At 39.4% G+C, this 20297-nt stretch overlaps 1 protein-coding gene across 1 annotated transcript; it reads left to right on the forward strand.

Annotated features, from left to right (window-relative positions):
• The first annotated feature begins 7391 nt into the window (after positions 1-7391).
• On the forward strand, positions 7392-18910 carry LOC124151683 (ferroxidase HEPHL1-like). The gene is made up of 9 exons (XM_048387067.1): positions 7392-7462; positions 8461-8516; positions 10937-10957; positions 13090-13225; positions 14189-14451; positions 16476-16688; positions 17723-18035; positions 18210-18316; positions 18906-18910. Exons 1-9 carry the CDS (start codon positions 7392-7394, stop codon positions 18908-18910), a joined length of 1185 nt encoding a protein of 394 aa, XP_048243024.1.
• The last annotated feature ends 1387 nt before the right edge of the window (positions 18911-20297 follow it).

Below are 20297 nucleotides of genomic sequence, written 5' to 3' on the forward strand. Positions count from 1 at the left end.
TATACGAATAACTCTTAATGTCTGTCAGATCTCCGTCCGCTTTAAAGAGGTAATTAACTTTGACGGATGTCAAATGGTCAGCCATGTTTGTTTACAAACAACACAGAATTAGATTGTTTTTTTACTGTAAAATGAATACCATGTGTAATAAAAAAACAACAATGCTGTGAAATCATGTTGTTGATATGAAACTATGTTTCTTGTCTAAGAATCTCGAATCAGTGAGATATTAAGACGTAAAACATCTGAATGAATGGCAGGGTTATGTGAATGAATGGGTTCCGTTGTCCAATGAAAATTTATCTTTGTTCAACTGACCAATCAGCTTCGAGAATCACTAATTGCACAATGTGCAAATATCAAAAAGCTATAACACTGCATATTTGAGCCGATATGGGTTATGATATATCTTAGTATGATTAAATAATCTGATGGGATACATTGAATTGGGAAGCGAAAGTGAATAACCGGCGTACCAGTGACTTAATATAGTTTGAACGTTGTCTGGGGTGTACAACATATACGACAGTGCTGAGGACCCGTGAAGATCCGGGGTAGAAAAAGTCTTCAGCAACCCATGCTTGCCGTAAAAGGCGACTATGCTTGTCGTAAAAGGCGACTAACGGGATCGGGTGGTCAGACTCGCTGACTTGGTTGATGCATGTCATCGATCCCACTTGCGCGGATCGATGCTCAGGATATTAATCACTGGATTGTCTGGTCCAGACTCGATTATTTACAGACAGCCGTCATATAGCTGGAATTTTGCTAAGTGCGGCGTAAAACAACAAACCAACCAACCAACCAGCTGAACTGAGGATAATATCGATACGTTGGCAGAATAATTCCTGCCACCAAAGAGGAGAAAAGTGTATTACGCTCATGTTAATGTTATCTGTGAAAAACATGAGTTTCTGGTTAACACCCTGACATATGAGATACATGGGTTGCATTGATTAAACGGGGCGAATTCCTAACATTTTGAATTAGTTTTATAGATTCAACTGCAGGAATAATAAATAAATTAAATAATACCTATGCCCTAGAATCAAAAAGCAAGAAAACGTTATGCAAAACGTCAATTGCATTTCACACTACATCTATATACAATAATTGAAATGCCACGACTTGGCCAAAAATTAAAACACGCCACAAATGATACCATATGTTTTATTTTGTTTTCAAAGTTTTTTTACTCACTTCAAGGGTGGGTACACGGCCAGATAAACATCTTTGGTAGCCAGATCTTTGGTAGTTCATGATCATGAACATTATTTGTTCAGTACAATATCAGAACGTATATTATATACATGTTGGCACACAGTTGAATGTGAATTATTTATTTTATCATTACTGTGTTAAAGTTGTATGTTGTATTGTATTCCTATATCCCCACAGACCAATACAACCTGTTTGTAATTATAAATATGCCACAGTGGGAGTGAGTTAGTATTTACGCCGATTTTAGCAATATTCCAGCAATATCACGGTGGGGAACACAAGAAATGGTTTTCACACATTGTTACCATGTCAGGAATCGAACTCGGGTCTAGGTTACCAGACTGCAAGGCACACGATGGGTGCACTTTCAGCTGATATGCCTTTTCTTTTATTCGTTTTTACTCAACTGAGTATATAATATGAGAGGCCCAGTCGTCGAAAGCGCCGCAATTGGCTGTGAAGAATTGAGTCACTTGACACACCAGAAACCTATGATTGTGGGTTCTAATCCCATTTCGCCCGGGTTAGGTTTCTAGGCTTGCCAGCACCATACGCATGCTTGTGTTTAAAGTGGTAAACGTTTGAGACATGTATTACTACGTGCTTTCCTCCCACATTAAGGTGACACGCCGTGATATAACTGGAATACTGTCACATGTGTCGTTTCACCAAACCTCACTCTCCAACGCGCAGTACTATGGAACATTTTCCGATTTGGACATAAATGGAGCTCTATTTTCGTCACAGGATATCTGAAATGTGCAAAACATTTTATAACAGTACCAGCCAGCCGGACTAGCCAGTTAATCTTTACTAGCCGATTTTAGATTTGAGTAGACAGTTTTTTCACACTACCAAATACTAGGGGAAATATGTTTGCACAGAGAGATCGAGTTTGAACAAGTTTAGAAATTCAATCTGAGTCACCACAAAACAGGTGTCTGTCACATGCCGAACCAGTGACAAGGATCCATGACATGAACGACAAATGTTTCCGTACATCCTTGACATCATACGGACCGCCTCCGTGATCTAGTGGTAGAGCGTCCGCCCGGAGAGCGGAAGGCCCGGGGTTCGATCCCCGGCCGCGTCATACCAAAAGACGTTAAAAGATGGTACTTGTTATTACCCTGTCTGGCGCTCGGCATTAAGGGGCTAAAACAAGGACTGGTCGGCTCGGAGTCAGTATACTGTGTCTGAGTGGGGTATTCATGTTAAACTGCGGCATGGTATCTCAGTGAGCTAGCACTATAATTCGGCATCAGTCCGGACTAGTACAAGCAGCCACACACACACACGTGCATGCACGTCGCTATATAAGTGCAATAATATTGGACGCGACGTAAAACCCAATTTCACCTCACCACCTTGACATAATACGTAAGCCATTTCAAGTCTATCAACCATTTGGACAGGAAATCCCTTCCCCGTTTCGAACGTTCGCATTTGACAGTTGAATAACAATACTAATAATAGCTCACTAGAGGAAAAGAAATTAAGCTCGCCATTCGAGCTACCTTTTACGTTCACTAGTCAGAGAGAAAAGAACGTAGCCAAGGGCTACCTGTCAGGCTCTGATTTCGCACACTGCATAATATACACGATAGACACATTCACTATATATACACGTGTACCGGTTATTGTCCTGCACAATCTGAATAAACATAGAGAGGATAATCTTTGTAGCTTTGTCAACGGTTAAACGTGGTTAAAGTGGGACGTAAGGGATGGTCTTCCAGCCGCTCGGATTGTTCTTTCATCCATTAAACTCGTAAAAGCCCATACACTCCACTGACACATGTGTGATTTTCCCGTGGACATCCGGGTTCAGAGTGGAGGTGCCGTATGTCATGCTTGTCGCCAGACTGTGAAGGGAAACGTTATACTTAACGACTTGGCCGACGTGCATTGCTGGCCATGCTTTCAGTTATTCGATATTTTACAGGTTGGCGTTGTATGGCATGAATTAATGTACATGTAGATGATTTTAGAGTCAAACATCATTCACTCACTCACTCACTCGTTCATAGCAGACTCTTAGAATTATGCTTCAAATGAATTCTGTACTGAGCCCATTTCTGCGTCTGGTCTTCTCTGTTGGATGTAGGTTTAATTTCTATGTGACTATAAGATATTAAAATATTTTTGTATGGAGTAAATCAGCAAGACTCATTATGCATCTAGGACCCTGGAGTGAGTGAGTGAGTGAGTGAGTTGGGTTTAACGCCGCTTTTAACATTATTCCAGTTATATCGCGGCGTGTCAGCTTAATGTGGGAGGAAACCCCGAAGTGATGCACAGCGAATCGCGGCGCCTTAGAAGACTGGGCCACCCGTGCCCCTCTAGGACCCTTGAAGATCCGCCAAGGCTAGTTAAATACAATGTTTATTCCTAATACAGGATATTTACCATCCCCAAACACACTCGCATGATAACCTCTATGATCATGCCATGCCATAGGTACCCCATAATTTGTTATAATATGTTGTTTTCATTTGATAATGACGGAAGGAAACATGGGTCTGATTGGTCAGCAATATTTTGTTTGAACAAGAGTTTAGTTTCCTTTGGATCATCATGTTTAATTTCTTTTGCTCAACGATTGAAGGGTGTATCGCGTCAAAAAATGGCTTGTAATCTACATGGGAACGTAAAATGAAGATTTTAACAGTTTAAATTTGTGTCACAACCAGAACAGTAGCTAGTAAATATTGCGAGTCAGTTATTTTAATTTTTTTTAGCAGATTCCTTCGTTTAATTATAATTTACGTATTGGGTCAGGACGATAGGAAAGTATTTTGTACGAAGAAAGATTATGTTTATATTGTAAAAAAATGTTAAAAGAAAGTTATCGAAGATGAAGAACACTGTTGATATGTTCTGTTTATGACAGTTTGAGGAGTCAGTACTTTAGCGTTGTGAAAAGCCAATTAACGTTATCTGTAATAACCAACATGCATGGAAATTAGGTGATTACAATGTGAGAAAACAAAGGATTAAAAAAAAAACTATGATATATTTGAAAAATATTTGTTTGTAATTAATATATTGATAGTTATGCATTGCATGTACAAAGGCGGATATTTCATCAAAATATTAATGGCGAATTGTTTGTGACTTATGGGCGGGATGGCCTACATTTCCGAAATAAAATAATTCATACATTGTCAGAGGTGAGAATATAGGCTGTATGAAGAGGCGCTGTACATTTCGGGTCAGACTATATAATTTTAATTGTTGATTCAACAATTCAGAGAACAAGGGGAACATTTGTTACTGATCAAGCACATGAGGTAAGGACTGGGGGAGCTTTATTTATCAGTATGTTCGCACTATGCTTAACTATGGGTTTATATGTTGAACTGCATTGCATTTGTTTTACAATTAGATACATTTGTCACTATTTTCAAACAGGAGCCAGACCGAAACCGTGTTTACATGTTAATAGGTTTATGGGTGAGTGAGCTGAACAGCTTTGAACAGTATTTCAGTTATTTCACGCCGTGTTAGCTTAATGTTGGAGGATGCGGGTATCAGTCGTTTACCACTTTGGTGAAACCCACGAGCACGGCCTTGGTTCTGACAAACCTTGAAACATATTTAGGGAGAACCGGGATTCGAACCCACAATCTAACTTTTCTCGCTTACCCAAGGGACGCAAAGAGAATTGCGGCGCCTCAGACGACTGGGTCAATAACTGGGTTATATCAGTTCAGACACAAGAACGGGGCATGGGTTTAGATAGAAATCAAAATCACGTTTTATTATCCATATATGCAATATATGTATATATAAATTTGAAAATGGATCCTGATTATACATGTATAACGATATTGCGAATTTACCTATTTGGGGGATATTTTTAAGATCTAAATGTTGTCAAGCAACCTCACAAAGAATGGGAGCTTTCTGTATGTTCTATTTCCTTTGGCGCATTTATTAATCACCAAACCATTAGCATTGCCGCAGAGTATTGTTCTTAGACCACTGAATGAACGCCTTAAAGTTTATTTTTCAAATTGGCTTCACTAGATCGTAACGTTGATGTACTTCATGACATGATCATTGCTACATAGAAACATAGAAAGTATGATGTTTAAGAAAGATAAACCTTTTTACGTATGTGGTTAACTTAGATAAATGTTAACCGAATCATGTGTGTTTCAGTAAATTTTGTCAATTATTCATGGATCTTGTGTTGTTTGCTGATTTCACAATTTAGTTCTGTGCGAACCGATGTCTGGTTAATCTTCTCGTTTCAACTTGGGAATTATAGAAACTTAGGGCTCGTCCGAGATCTGTATAAGATTTGTTACCCGAGGCATGACGGCGCCGCTTGTATAGAGGCCAGTATAAAATATGTATCCATTCGTCAGCTGTGCCTAAACTGAAAACAAGACAATTGTAACTTGACACAACTAGTCTAACAATGAGCTTACATCAATTTTGAAGAGCTAAGTAAGCGACAAATCTATTTCCATAACCCTAAGTATTCTCTACATGTGTTTATGAATCACTATCACATGTTGGTGATTTTATTCAAATGACGACAATCAACATGCGATATTTTCATACATGCCTTGTCATTGTTTTTGTCGTAAGTACAGTTGAACGTATTATTTAAACATTAAACATAAAACAATACACACGAATCTGTTTTATTATTTATTTATCTTATTTAATTATTTATCAAAGAAGAAAGGTTGTGTGTATGTAACTGTTTTTCATTTTCCCAAAGACTTTGATTCAGTACAGCACTTTCTGTTGTATTATGTTTTATTACAAAATGGAATATCAGGTAAAGTATATTATAGTGTGAAAGCAATACAGGTTATGGTTAAAGGGATTTCTTTGACTGCAGTGTTGGAACAAGTGGTATGGTAGTTGAAATTATCAATGTGGCTGCAAAAGTGTAAATATTTGTAATCTTCTAAAACCATTGACCACCTTATAATTTGCTGATGACATGGTAAATGCTACATAGCGTGTATAGATTATAGCAACTAACTGATATTTTTAACTGATCACATATTGATGATTTTAGGTGTTCGTGAAAAGGTGAGCGTAGTCTGCCCTACAGGTAGCACCCGTCATAACGCGCGCGAGGGCAAGTCACGTGTTCACATGAACAAACTGCTAAGGTCAAAATAGGGAATGACAAAGTTAGACGTTCTATAACTCACTCAAATGCCTGTTATTGCCTCACCCCTTCAAACACTGACAAAATGTTGAAGTTTGGATCAATTAGTATATATTAATGCCAGAAGACTGTGAAAGATATACTAGTATTGAGTACTTTTGTATTTTCCAAAGTGGAAAAAAAGGAATTTCCGGGCATGGAATACGTTATGAAACCGGCATATAACGCACATAATGTTTGTCTCCTGACTGTATGTACTCTCATCAGTACAGCGTAAGATGATTTACTGCTGTCACGGATAAACCGTCATGTGTGTCTGTCAAAATGATTGACACAGTCATATAATCTTAGTGCGTTAGTGCATACACTCAGAGTGACAAGATGATGTCTCTTCACATATGTTGACCTCTTGAAACTGATTAGGACAAACCGAGATGGGTTTAAACAAAGAAGCAGTATTAGTTCTTCTTTCTGTTAATATCTGAGGCGGTCGGGTAGCCTTGTGGTTAAAGCGATCGCTCGTCACGCCGAAGACCCGGGTTCGATTCCCGACATGGGTACAATGTGTGAAGCCCATTTCTGGTGTCCCCCGCCGCGATATTGCTGGAATATTGCTAAAAGCGGCGTAAAACCATACTCACTCACTCACTCTCGTTTCAAAGAGTTCACGAGTGAGTGAGTATGGTTTTATGCCGATTTCGCAATATTCCATCAATATCACGACGGGAGACACCAGAAATGGGCTTCACACCCATGTGGGAATCGAACCCGGGCCTTCGGCGTGACGAGCGAACGCTTTAACCGCTTCGCCACCCCACGGAACCTGTAAGCTTCAGCTACAACATGGAATAATATTTATGGTAAAACGCAGGACAACTGCACCTACAACACATCTAATTCAGTGTTGGCATCGTGGGCATTGATCCAAGCTATCAGGCGGTATAATGAGGTTGCAAAAGATACGCTATCATACGCTATCATACAACACATCTAATTCCTAATTAACACATTCTAAGACCTTGGTGACAAAATGGCGTCATCAGAACAACGCCTCCGTGACGATATCGACAAGCTCCGAGAAAAGCTACTGATCTCAGAGATGTATTCCCGTAAATCCTTACTAAACTACGGAGTGCCTAATACAATCACAGATATTGACAAGACCTGTAGAAACATTTCCAAGGATAAATTACACCTGGATGCACAAGCGGTGGACAACATGTTATTTGTGAATATTCACAGACTCCCTCGACTCAAACCGACAGGGGGGCACGGATGGCCCAGTCGTCTAAGGCGCCGCGATTCGCTGTGCAGAGTTGCGTCCCTTGGGCACGCCAGAAACCTATGATTGCGGGTTCGAATCCCGGTTCGCCCCGCTTATTTTGCTAGGTTTGTCAGCACCATACCCGTGCTCGTGGCTTTCCACCGAAGTGGTAAACGTCTAAGATCTGCATAACTTTGGGCTTTCCTCCCACATTAAGCTGACACGCCGCGATATAACTGGAATATTGTTAAAAGCGGCGTTAAACCCAACTCACTCACTCACTCAAACCGACAGAAGATCTTATCATCATTAAATTCGTGCGCATGGAGGACAGAGATCAGATTTTGAAGACGACCTATTCCGTGGGGAGGGAATTGGCGAAACACCGGCTCAGTGTCCGTACAGACCTGCTTGTCGACTTGAAAAAACTTCGTGGCCGCCTGGTACGAAAAGCCGCTGAACTGCGTAAACAACAACTACATGCAAAGGTTCAAGAAAAGGGGATCGTTGTTACAGAAAGTATGCCAAGAGCGCATGGAAACTCAAAGAGGACGGGGAACCTAGAATTGAGCTGGAGCCTGGGTGTGTGATGATGAGTGACCCATTTTCTCGATCAATTTTTATTTGTTTGTTTTAAAATACAAATTTGGTGCTAACTTTATTTTAGTGCAAATCAACATATTCGGGTTGGTTGTGATATGGTTTTTTTAAATTTCGTTGGAGTGATAAACGAGACAAAGTAAACAGGATTAACGTTTGTCAACCTGTTAAGAAAGGGGGATTAGGTATGGTGAATAGTTTTTCATAACATCGTTGATGTAACATCTAATTACAGATGTATGTTTGCAGCAGCAGCGGCCATTGTGTCACCAATGATTCCAACATGGCTGGGTAACCAACAAAAGACGATGTCGTACTGGCCAGTCGGAAGATCGTTATGTAATTCTATAATTTCGCGTAACAGTGGATGTTCAGATAAAATATTCTTAATGGCCTGAAGAAAGGAAAGGGAATCAGAAAATATGATGAACTGCTTATGTTTTGACTGAGTATTAATATATTTGAGAACTGTTAATATTGCCTGCGATTCTGCTATAAAAACTGAACAGTCATTTGGTTCACTAGATGATATGGTTGTGGATTCAATGACAGTGGCGCTAGCAACAGCGTCACCGTCTTTGGATCCATCTGTAAATATAGACTTGGAAGTGTTGTAAATGTTTCTTATTTAATTATATTCTTGCTGATACATTAGTCGGTAAGTGTCTGATTTCTTTAGTTTAGTTAAGGAAAGCTCTGGGTCTCTATGAGGTGTGTATTTTCTACAAAAGTGGATACATTTCGTTTTAGATTTTGAAAATTGAAAACCATTTTCTAACGACCATTTATGGATTTTATTTAGACATAATTCCAGCTGCCTTCAACAGTATTCATATTCTTACCACGACATGAAATATTAAAATCATCTACGAATAATGATCCATCAATGGAATCATTTAAAACTTTTTTAAAATACCATGTTTCCATGTAGTGTCGTATGCTTTTTCTAAATCGAAAAAGACAGACACTGCATGATGGATGTTAATAAGAGCATTTTTTAACAAATGATTCCAACCGGACTAAATGGTCAACAGTACTTCGATTCTTCCATAATCCACACTGAATATGTATTATTGAATTGTTAGATTCCAGGTACCATACTTATTTATTGTTAACCATGCTTTCCATGGTTTTGCAAACGCAACTAGTCAATGAAATGGGTCTGTAATTAAAGGGATTAGTATGATCTCGTCCATGTTTTGGAATGGGAACAATTATAGCATCATGCCATGATGAAGGAAAGTTTCCAGATGTCCAGATTTCATCTAATATTGATAGAAGGATTTCCAAACATGTATCTGGTAAGTGTTTGAAGAGTTGATAGTGTATGTTATCAGCACCTGTAGCAGTATCATGAGCTTGCCCAAGGGCAGTATGAAGCTCATGAATTGAAAATACTTCATTATAATCTTCCCCATTATCTGATTTAAAATTAGGAGATTTCCTATCATGCTTCTTCTGGTATTTTTGGAATTTAGGGACATTAGTTAGCCGAGTAAGAATGTTGTGCCAAAGTTTCACCAAGTTTATTTGCAATGTCTGAAGTATCAGTCAATAATTCTTCTCTATTTTTAAGATGGCGGATTCTATATTTAGAACCCTTACCTTTTATCTGTTGGATCATGTTCCATACCTTAGACATAGGCGTACGTGAATTTATTTTTGAAACAGTTTTGCCACGATTGGCGTTTATTTTGTTTGTAAGTATGCTGTGCTTAAGCATTTAGAATCTTAAATTTATTTAAATTATGAACAAGAGGATGGCTACGGAAATATTGTTCAGCATTTTCCCTGCCTTTCTGGCGTTATCATTGAACCATGGTTTGGGAATGTGTGGATTTACCGAGGACTTTGGAATACATTCATCAGCTATGTTATTAAGTTCATCGGCGAAAAACTGTATAAGATCAGTAATGTCAATAAACAGATCACGTGTTAACTTATTTGAGGCAAGTATTTCAAATAAGGGCCTGTTGGCCTAAGTGAAGTTCCAAGTGAAGTTGTTGAAGGCGGAATTTCAGATGGGGAAACAGGTTTTAATATGGCGGGGAAATGGTCAGTTCCACAAAGGTCATCATGGACTGACCATTCGAATTCATTTAGTAGATCTGGGTCTGTTGATGACAAACCTAGAGAGGAGTTTGTTCCTGTACCAGGATGTAACTACGTGTTTGGGTCTTCATTGTATATTCACAAATAATTGTTTGAAATGAACTCTTCAATGATCTTACCCTTACTGCTTGTGTGAACACTACCCCAAAGTGGATTATATCCATTTAAATCCCCCATGATAATACATGGCTTTGGGAGTTGGTCATAAGAGTCCCTACAAATCACGTTGATGAAGAGTAGATGATGGAAGAAGGTACAAAGAGCACAAAGTGAAAACAATGTGCATGGTCACACGGACAACCACAGTTTGAAATTGAGTATTCAGAGAAACGGGGCTGTTGATAACACCCTGCCTCACCAAGATGGAAGAACCTCTAGTGGCTTTAGGACATGGAGGAGAAAAGTAATTGAATTATACGATTTATGTTATACGAAATCTTAGGTTGATTTGATCTGTTTGTTTCAAGTAAGTTTCTTGAATACAAAATGCTGATGATTTTAAAATCCCGATTAGTCATTGTAATTCATTAAAATTATTGCAAAGTCCTCTGCAGTTCCACTGAATGATTGAACTTGAGATGCTCACGGTTGTTCAACAGGAGATCTTGAGCGAGGGGAAGGTCTGTTCCCTCTGACTGGGAGTGATAGACTGACCTCCATCTCTCTGTGAACTTTTGGACTAACCCTAACACTATCTGGTTCAGATGACTGAGATTTCAGATTCTGAGTCCATAATACAAGCCTAGTTCGGCAAGGGTGGAAACTGGATTTTTGTTGTCATTTAACTCTCTTGTCTCGGGAAGATGATCTAAATCTACATAACCTTATTTGTGTAAACTTGGTGAGTTTCCTGTTAAGTTCCTTGAGAGAAAATTATCTTTGATAAGTTTTGGAAAAGTTGTTTACAGTGCTTGATGAGAAAGTCAAGCCAGAATCCTTCAGTAGTTTTTTTACTGAACCAATATTAATTTCTTTTTACCAACCCTTATATTAAAATTAATAGGAAATCATTTTTCTTGAAATACTGGTTGGAGAAGGGTGACTCCCAAATTATAGACTTGGTCAAGGCAAATAAGGAGTTGTTATTATATGAAGAATTTAATGAAATGCATGGTATTTGTTCATCCTATTTCGAGTTGTATGGTATTGTCAGCAGCATTAAACAATACCTTAAAGTTCCTACAGATTCTGTGGAGGACAAGCGCTGTGTGGTTGAAACTATTTGTAGTTCCAAGTCAGGTTCAAAGCATATTTATGTTTCCTTGGTTTCTACAGAAGTAAAAACTACAGGGCAGGATAAGTTGGAATTACAATTTGAAAGCTTAAATTAGAACAATATTTGTAATAAAATATTCAGTACAACACAGGCTGTCAAACTGCGATGGTTTCAATCCAAAATTAACCAAAGAATTCTCACCACTAATACGTTTCTGAATATACTTAATTATTTTCAAAAAGGATCTGTTCTCCTTCTGTCACAATGAAAAGGAAACAAACACTTGTTTGGGGAATTTGATGTAATAAAACGATTTGGGGATGAAGTGTCAGGTTCAGTGTCAGCGTTCAGGTTTATAATATGACATTTTGTGCAGAATTGATACTTTTTGGAGATACAGAAAACATTAAAAAAAACAGATAAAGTGTTTGATTTACTTTTACTTTTTTGCAAAATTCTATATTTATACATGCAAATTCCAAAATACAAAGTCTTATGTTCATGTTTATAAAAAAGAAGCTTTTTCATAATACAACATTGAAAAAGATATTGCTTTCAAGACAGGTAATCAGCCGAAATTCTATGGTGCTTGGATGCTGTATCATAAACTTATCGAAAATGAGGAGCAGCTTTTATTTTAATTTTAGTTTTGTACTTAAGACTTTAATGTTTGAGACCATGTACTTTCCTGCACTGCAATATGATGTATAAACTTTAATAGTTTCAGCATACTTGATATGTGCAATATGTTTGTATTACCAGAGTGAGAAGTATGTTATTTTCTGTAAAAAAAAACCTATTATGTACTGGTAAATTGTACTATATGTCATGGGCTCTCTGATACCCTGGGCGGAAGTGCATTTTATGTAACATGCACTTCTTTTAATAACAATAAAATAGAGTCGGCATCGTGGTCAACGATCCACGCTGTCAGGCTCTATATTCAGGGTACCAAGATACGCTATCATACATCATATCTAATTCAGAGTTGGCATCGTGAGCCACGATCCACGCTGTCAGGCCCTATAATCAGGGTACCAAAATACGCTATCATGCAAGATATCTAATTCAGAGTCGGCATCGTGGTCAACGATCCACGCTGTCAGGCCTTATAATCAGGGTACCAAATACGCTATCATACAACATATCTAAATAAGAGTTGGCATCGTGAGCAACGATCAACGCTGTCAGGCTCTATATTCAGGGTACCAAGATACGCTATCATACAACATATCTAATTCAGAGTTGGCATCGTGAGCCACGATCCACGCTGTCAGGGTACTGCGACACATTATCAGACAACACGTCTGCGTGCACAAAACCACGCACCCTTCCCCCTCGGGATGTGCATATGTACGATCCACGAGAACATGCAATCAGTCACAAATATCAATCCAATTATGTATTAGGTTTCTTTCTTGTGCCTGCCTCGGATTATTTACTGTTTTGTACGACCTCATGCTTCACGAGAGAGCATAACCACGGAATCAGTAACAGACATTTGAAACCTGAATATATTCTTGCTTTCTGTTTCAGTCATGTGCACCACGTTGTTGATCCTTATCGCATACGTGACTTGGAGTCAAGCCATTGAAAGACACTACTATATCGCCGCTGTTGAAGTCCTCTGGGACTTTGCCCCCAGCGGAAAGGATCTGGTCACCCCAAAGAGGTAGATTGATGGTTTGAAGAGTTGGTGGGCTGGTTTGTTGTTTTACGCCGCACTCAGCAATATTCCAGCTATATGACGGCGGTCTGTAAATAATCGAGTCTGGACCAGACAAACCCGTGATTGATATTATGAGCATCGATCAACGCAATTGGGATCGATGACATGCATCTACAAAGTCAGCGAACCTGACCACCCAATCCCGTTAGTCGCCTTTTACGACAAGCATTATCGCCTTTTACGGTAAGCATGGGTTGCTGAATACCTATTCTACCCCGGATCTTCACGGGTCAATGGTTTGAAGAGAGTAATATGTGCAGTCTAGGAAGAAGGATTTCATGATGAGCAAAACACTTTAACCTCATGAGCCCTCTTGGGTGATGGGTTAGAGTATGTCTCCAGTGTACTGTTCCAAAGCGACGACCCTAACTGCCACACCGTAACATCAACTTGCAACAGTCGAAGCACTTCGTGTTAGGGGTAATAAAACTGGATCGGTGGTTGATTGCAGGACATTTTGGTGATGGCACAATGAAATGGCTTGCACACGTTGATGTTTATGCTTTTGTAGGTTAGTACTTGAATGAGACATCATAAACCAATGGCATGTGATGTCGATTCAAGATTTGATTCAAGATTCCATCAAATACAGGCGAACGTGTGGGATGCATGCAATTGGTCGACCGAGTGCTAAATTAGCTTGAAATACATTCTTCACTATTGATTGATCGTAAATGACGTTATGAACAAACTGATGCTTTTGTAGATTCGGTTTTTTTTTATGAAATAAGGATGATTTATATACTGACAGCATAGGTTGCTTCACCCTTACAACCTCTGGTTTGTAGGTCTAAGACTCAATAAGATACTGTGTTCAGGTGTGGTATGGTTTTGATTGATTTTTAAAAAGATTTGAGAATGAAATCAGTTTGGAATTATGTATTGCATATTACCCTTTGTTTACAGCTACAACATATCAAGTGATGCAGATTTTTACCTGGAAAAGGGTCCGGATCGACTTGGACATGTGTATAAGAAAGCCATCTATAAAGAATTCACAGACGCCACTTACACTGTGGAGAAACCAAAGCCAATATGGCTGGGGTTTGTAGGGCCAATACTTAAGGGTGAAGAAGGAGATGTGCTTATTATTCATTTTAAAAACTTTGCCAAGAACTATACATATTCTATGCACGCCCACGGTGTGAAATACAACAAAACAAGTGAAGGTAGGTGGTTGGGTGTTTAAAGGGTATTATTTGTGATAAAATACGCAAACGTTCATCTCAAATCAATAATCACATGGAGAAAATAGCGATGTGAGTTCCTCTAAGCTATTGGGCAGGACAGTCAATGGTCGAAACTTGGAACAGAGTCTGTCTTCCTTCTGTCTTGCATCATTGTGTGCGTCCATGTTCATATTTTGGACATTCTGATGAAACCGCCTAATCAGTGAAGTTAACAATGTGTATGGATGATCCCATCAATATCGTACAAATTATCCAAATTTGTTTATCAATATGCAAGCTTCATCGATAATCCCTTTCTGAGCAACCTGGAAATGGCTGACGTGTGTTTGGCGTCTTAGCAATAAGATGTTTGATATAATCTAGTCCTGCTCATAATAATAATATCCAATGCGTGTGACAGAAACAGGTCAGATCCAGCTACAGTGTGTACAATGGTGCTTTGCAAATATAGAAATCAAATTAAACTATTATAGTGATAAATTCTTTGATAGGCATTTAGAATTTGGAGTACTAAGTGGGATAAAATTTATGAATGAACAACAGTTACTTCTTTATTACAATTAAGAGCGACGTTTCGGTGTAGGTTCTAACGCCGTTATCAAGCAAGTGATATACAGAGTATAGTTGACAAGTATATATACAGGTAGGAGGTAATGTTTATACAGTAGAGTAGATATCAGGTGTAGTTATACTGGATTGGAAAAAACCTATTATGTACACAAAAGGGTTAGTTGAGACATTACCGCCAAAGTCAGTGACATAAATAAAAGAGCGAAGACAGTAATATAAACAACAGGATTATGACTGATTGGGGTCTTTGATGAGTTGATTGTAATCCGGGGGTATGCAATAACCTTGGTCACGGTTGATCCACGGTTGGAGTCTTTTGAAGTTGATGTCTTCTTGTAGTTTTCTGATTTTGAAGTCTTTGAGGTTGGTGGTGAGGGCTTTGACTTTATCCCACTGAATGCTGTGGCTTGGGTTGTCACGGATATAGTCTGAAAGAGCTGATTTAGATTCATCTTTGGAGACTGAGCTTTAATGTTATTTAATTCGGGTTTTGAAGGCCTAGATGTTTCGCCGATGTAAACTTATCCACAATTGCAGGGAATGTGGTACACTGCTCCTGATGGTTCTAGTTTGTGGCTGGATGGTGGTTTCCCTGTGGATTTAATTGTGTTCTGAATGAAACTTCCTTTGAAAACTACATCAATGTTAGCTTGTTTCTTTAAGAGTCTCTGGATTTTGTGGGTAACTGTGCCAAAGTTGGGGAGGCTGATCACAAAGGGTACAGACTGTTGACAGGGATATTGTGGTGATGTTCTGTATGGTCTGCTGTCCTAGCTGCTCAGGGTAGTAGTTATACTGTGTAAATACTTGTTTGAGGTGACTTAGTTCAGTGATAAGATGCTGCTTGTTTGAACAGATGTTGTGAGCTTGTCTCGCTTGGGTTGAAATAGTTCCTTTCTTGACTTGAGGTGGATAGTTGGAGGCATAGTGAAGATATAGATCTGTGTGGGTTGGTTTCCGGTACACAGTGGTCTGGAGTTTGTCGTTACTATTTTTCGGTACAAGTACATCAAGGAAGGGGAGCTGACGATTAGTTTCTTCCTCCATGGTGAACTGCATTCGTGGGTTTGGGGAATTCAGGTTCTCCAGTAGGGTTCTGGGGTCATTGTTTGAATGTAGGATACTTTGCGGAATCAGGAGAGGGGGGTTAATGGGGATGTTTCAACGGCTTTTTCTTCAAGTTTGATCATAAATATCTCAGTGATCAAGGGTGATAGTTGGGATCCTATTGGGAGGCCGTGGGTTTGTTGATACTCTCCTGTATAAGCATTGTTGCTTGATAACGGTGTTAAAACCTACATCGAAATGTCACTCTTAATTGTAATAAAGAAGTTGTTCATCCATAAATCTTATTCTTACTTATTATACTGATGCTTTATATTTATGTCTAGTCGTTATTTCAAAACAGACTGTTCCTTAATTCAACCACACAGGTGCGCTCTATGCTGATGGCTACCACAACACAAATGCTGCTGAGGATTTGGTCAAACCTGGTCACAGCCATATCTACACATGGACAATCACCCCCGACGCTAGCCCCACCCAAGACAGCCCTGAATGTCTCTCATGGATCTACCACTCACATGTTCATCCCAATGAAGACACCAACGCAGGACTGGTGGGATTCATATTTGCTTGTAAACCTGGTAGGTTGCGCTAGCCTAGTTACCATCATTAGAACGGACATGAAGAATGTTACAGGTGACACTATGATGGAGTCGGCCATAGGACGTTTCTACTAACTCCCTTCTTGTCAATTTGACTTGTTTGATAGGCACTACTCAGCAGTTGACGGATGATAAGGTAGACACAATTTATCTATTAACAACTTCTTTAATTACTGTAAAGGCGACGTATCGGTACAGATCCATATACCGTTGTCAAGCAAGATATAGCATTATATATTACATGTCACTCGTGATATAAATATATATATATATATCCTATATATCCGTAATTCCTGTCACAGCGGTCACATGGTTGCTAACATGGCGACGAATGTAGAATCCAGAAGACTGATAAATCTTGCTGCTTCTCGATTCTTTGTGTCCTCCATATGAAAATTGAAATCCCCACAGATGAGAAGGGTTCCGCTAACTGTATTTAGTGTTTCCAGGAGGGAGCAGAATTCACTGAAGAAACCTCTGTTCCCTTAATGATCATGTGCATCCTCGGGGTCGGTACACACAAGCAACTACAAATGTTTGCTCTTTTGATTTCAGTGTCACAGCAAGTCATTATCTACTTTTACTTTAGTGCAGTGGAAGAGATCGGTATATACAACCCCAATGCCACCACCACGTTTATTTTACCCTGGGGCTTGTATTAATTTATACGGGAGGTGTAAGTTTGTTCGTAAACAAAGCTATCAACAATGCCGGTGTTTCCGTTGTTGTTGAGGGGCAGTCGGGTAGCCTAGTGGTTGAAGAATTCGCTCGTAAAGCCGAAGATCCTGGAACGAATACCGACACGGGTACTATGTGTGAAGCACATTTCTGGTGTCCCCCGCCGTGATATTGCTGGAATATTGCTAAAAGCAGCGAAATAAACATACTCATGTCACTCACTCACTTATTTGTTGTTGTAATTCTCTTATAGTTGACGACCACGGAAAATACCTTTATAATCAGATTTACATTATTGTCAGCGTATTCCTAATGATGTTACACTGCTGTTACAGGTACACTCAGCAGACCCGTTAAACAACGTCATTACGCCATTTACGTGTCCAAGGTCAGCGAATTTAGAAGCTGGTACATATACGAAAACATCGACATGTTTGCAGGAAATGTGTCTTCAATAGATCTGAACGATCTCATATTCCAGAAGTCCAACGCCATGAACTCATTTAACGGCTACATCTACGGGAACTTGCCTGGGATAAACGCGTGTAAAGGAGAGACAATCGTCCTTCACTTTGCTGGTCTTGGACACACTACCGACCTGCACACAATCGCTGTCAGCGGCCACACGTTTGATCAGTTTCAACATAGGTATGATATTTTTGCAAGTAATGCGTGACTGAGTAAATTAGTTGTGGTTAATGCAGCTTTGGACAGAATTCTAGTAATAGCATTGTGTGTCAACTGAATACAGCTGGAAATCCCGAACTGGTGCAGGTCTTAATCGTTTACCCCTACGTCTTAACTGAATAAGTACGTTTACAGGCAAAACTCTGTGCGTATCGAGGTGGCCCAGTTCGCCACAGTCACGATGAAAGCTCGATCTGTCGGAAGATGGCTCATGTATGATCAGGTTACATCGCATCTTTACGGTAAGTTTATGTACTTATACCCATATATTCATCCAGACATGACAAGACGAGGCTATTTTTTAAAATGTATAAGATGCTACTCATCCATTATATACTCAAAAGCAAATGGAACTTTTTACTGTCTTGCACAGTATGTCAGTTACATCACGGCGTGGAAATAATTCAATCATAGTTTCGGACTCACCTAAGGAATGCAACTCTGAATAGCGAATTGCCGCACCTCAAACGACTTTGTGACTGTGTGTGCTGATATTTAGTTCGGCTGAAAATGGACCCATACATACGTTTTTGAGATTTAAAATCTAAATAGAGATGTACATCAGTTCAAAGCAGAAGTAAAATTGGAATTTGAGCTTATTGTTGACTCGAATATTCCTTACAACAGCGGTGGTATTTTGTTGCGTAAACACGGTCCAAATTATCAACGTTCGGCACTCAGTTCCAATATATATATATATATATATATATATATATATATATATATATATATATATTATGAGATCAGGATCCTTTGCATTGGAGTTTGTTTGAAACATGCGAATACGTTATGGCGTTATTGTCATGGCCTGAGATAATTTGATATTGACAGTTTAAATCACCTTTGTTCACCTTGGACCATATTGGGCAATATTATATTACTTTGGCCATGACCGCTTACCACAAAGCAGTTAGATTTAGCCTCAGGGCTAAAGAGCAGTGGGGTTGCCGGTGGTTAAACCCATGTCTCGTCACGCCGTCCACCCGAGCTCGAAGTGTCACATGCGTACCATATCTCAGGCCACCTTTTGCAGTTCCAAGCAATGATATGACAGCAAAAGGCGTCGTTAAATTCAACTCACTCACTTCTTTAATTGCCATAGCACCTGACTTTGGTATACATTTCAATTTAATGCCCGCTGCATTTGCTGATTGTTTAGCTGTCGTTTTGTAGCTGGTACAAGTGCATATATCAACATTGGTACATGCAACAGACTGCACTTCAAACCCAAACCGAAGGCTCCGAGGAGGGTAAGGAAGTACTTCATCGCGGCAGAGGAAGTACTTTGGAATTATGGCCCCTCTGGACAAGACCTATACGACGGAGGGAGTCTTGTTGAAGGGTGCGTGGTACTTGCAATTTGTTGTGATGTACACATTTCTTCTGTCAATAATACCATTAAGACATAGGCGGACCCAGAGGTGCCCCATCTCTACGCGGATAAGTAAGAGTGTCATTACGCTGACTGTCCTTAGCAAGCATTCGAACTCATTATGTGCAGAATCTGGCATCTAAGGGGCGCTACCCGTCATAGAATTCTGGCTCAAATGTACAACCAGCGTCGTACAATTTCAAATGTTCGAGTGAATTAATATAATTAATTGATTAATACATCTGTCTTGTTTCTGGTGGCCAACCAAAACGCTGGTTTAACGTTTTCAGGTTTGCCAAAACATATTTTATGAGGAACAGGAAATTTATAGGAGGAACGTACAAGAAGGCAGTCTTTGTGGAGTACACTGACAAGTCGTTCAAGGTGCAAAAGCCGCGCAAGGAAGATGAAGAGCACCTTGCTCTCCTTGGTCCTCCCATCAGGGCGGAAGTGGGTGACGTCATACACGTGTACTTTCTGAATCGGGCTACACGTGGCTACTCCGTCCATCCACAGGGCGTTCATTTTGACAAGAACAACGAGGGCATGTTGTACAATGATAACAATCCAGGTAGATATTGCACTCTTTCTTAGTTCATTGAATGTTCGGGCTATTTAAAATTTAGCTGGCATACGTTTGTATCCATTTGAAAACAGCGATGTTTTTAGAATATATAATATGTATAAATATTTAAAGAAAAAGTTAAAATGCTCTAAATATCACACCAGTTGCCTCTCTTAAGCATGTTTATTAGTATATATCATATTACTTACTACTCGTGAAAAACCGGGATTAAGAGGTGACTAACGAGATCGGGCGGTCAGACTCGCTGACTTGGTTGATGCGTGTC

The sequence above is a fragment of the Haliotis rufescens genome, unplaced genomic scaffold (genome assembly GCF_023055435.1).
Source record: "Haliotis rufescens isolate VD_foot unplaced genomic scaffold, xgHalRufe1.0.p SCAF_64, whole genome shotgun sequence".
Classification (NCBI taxonomy): domain Eukaryota; kingdom Metazoa; phylum Mollusca; class Gastropoda; order Lepetellida; family Haliotidae; genus Haliotis; species Haliotis rufescens.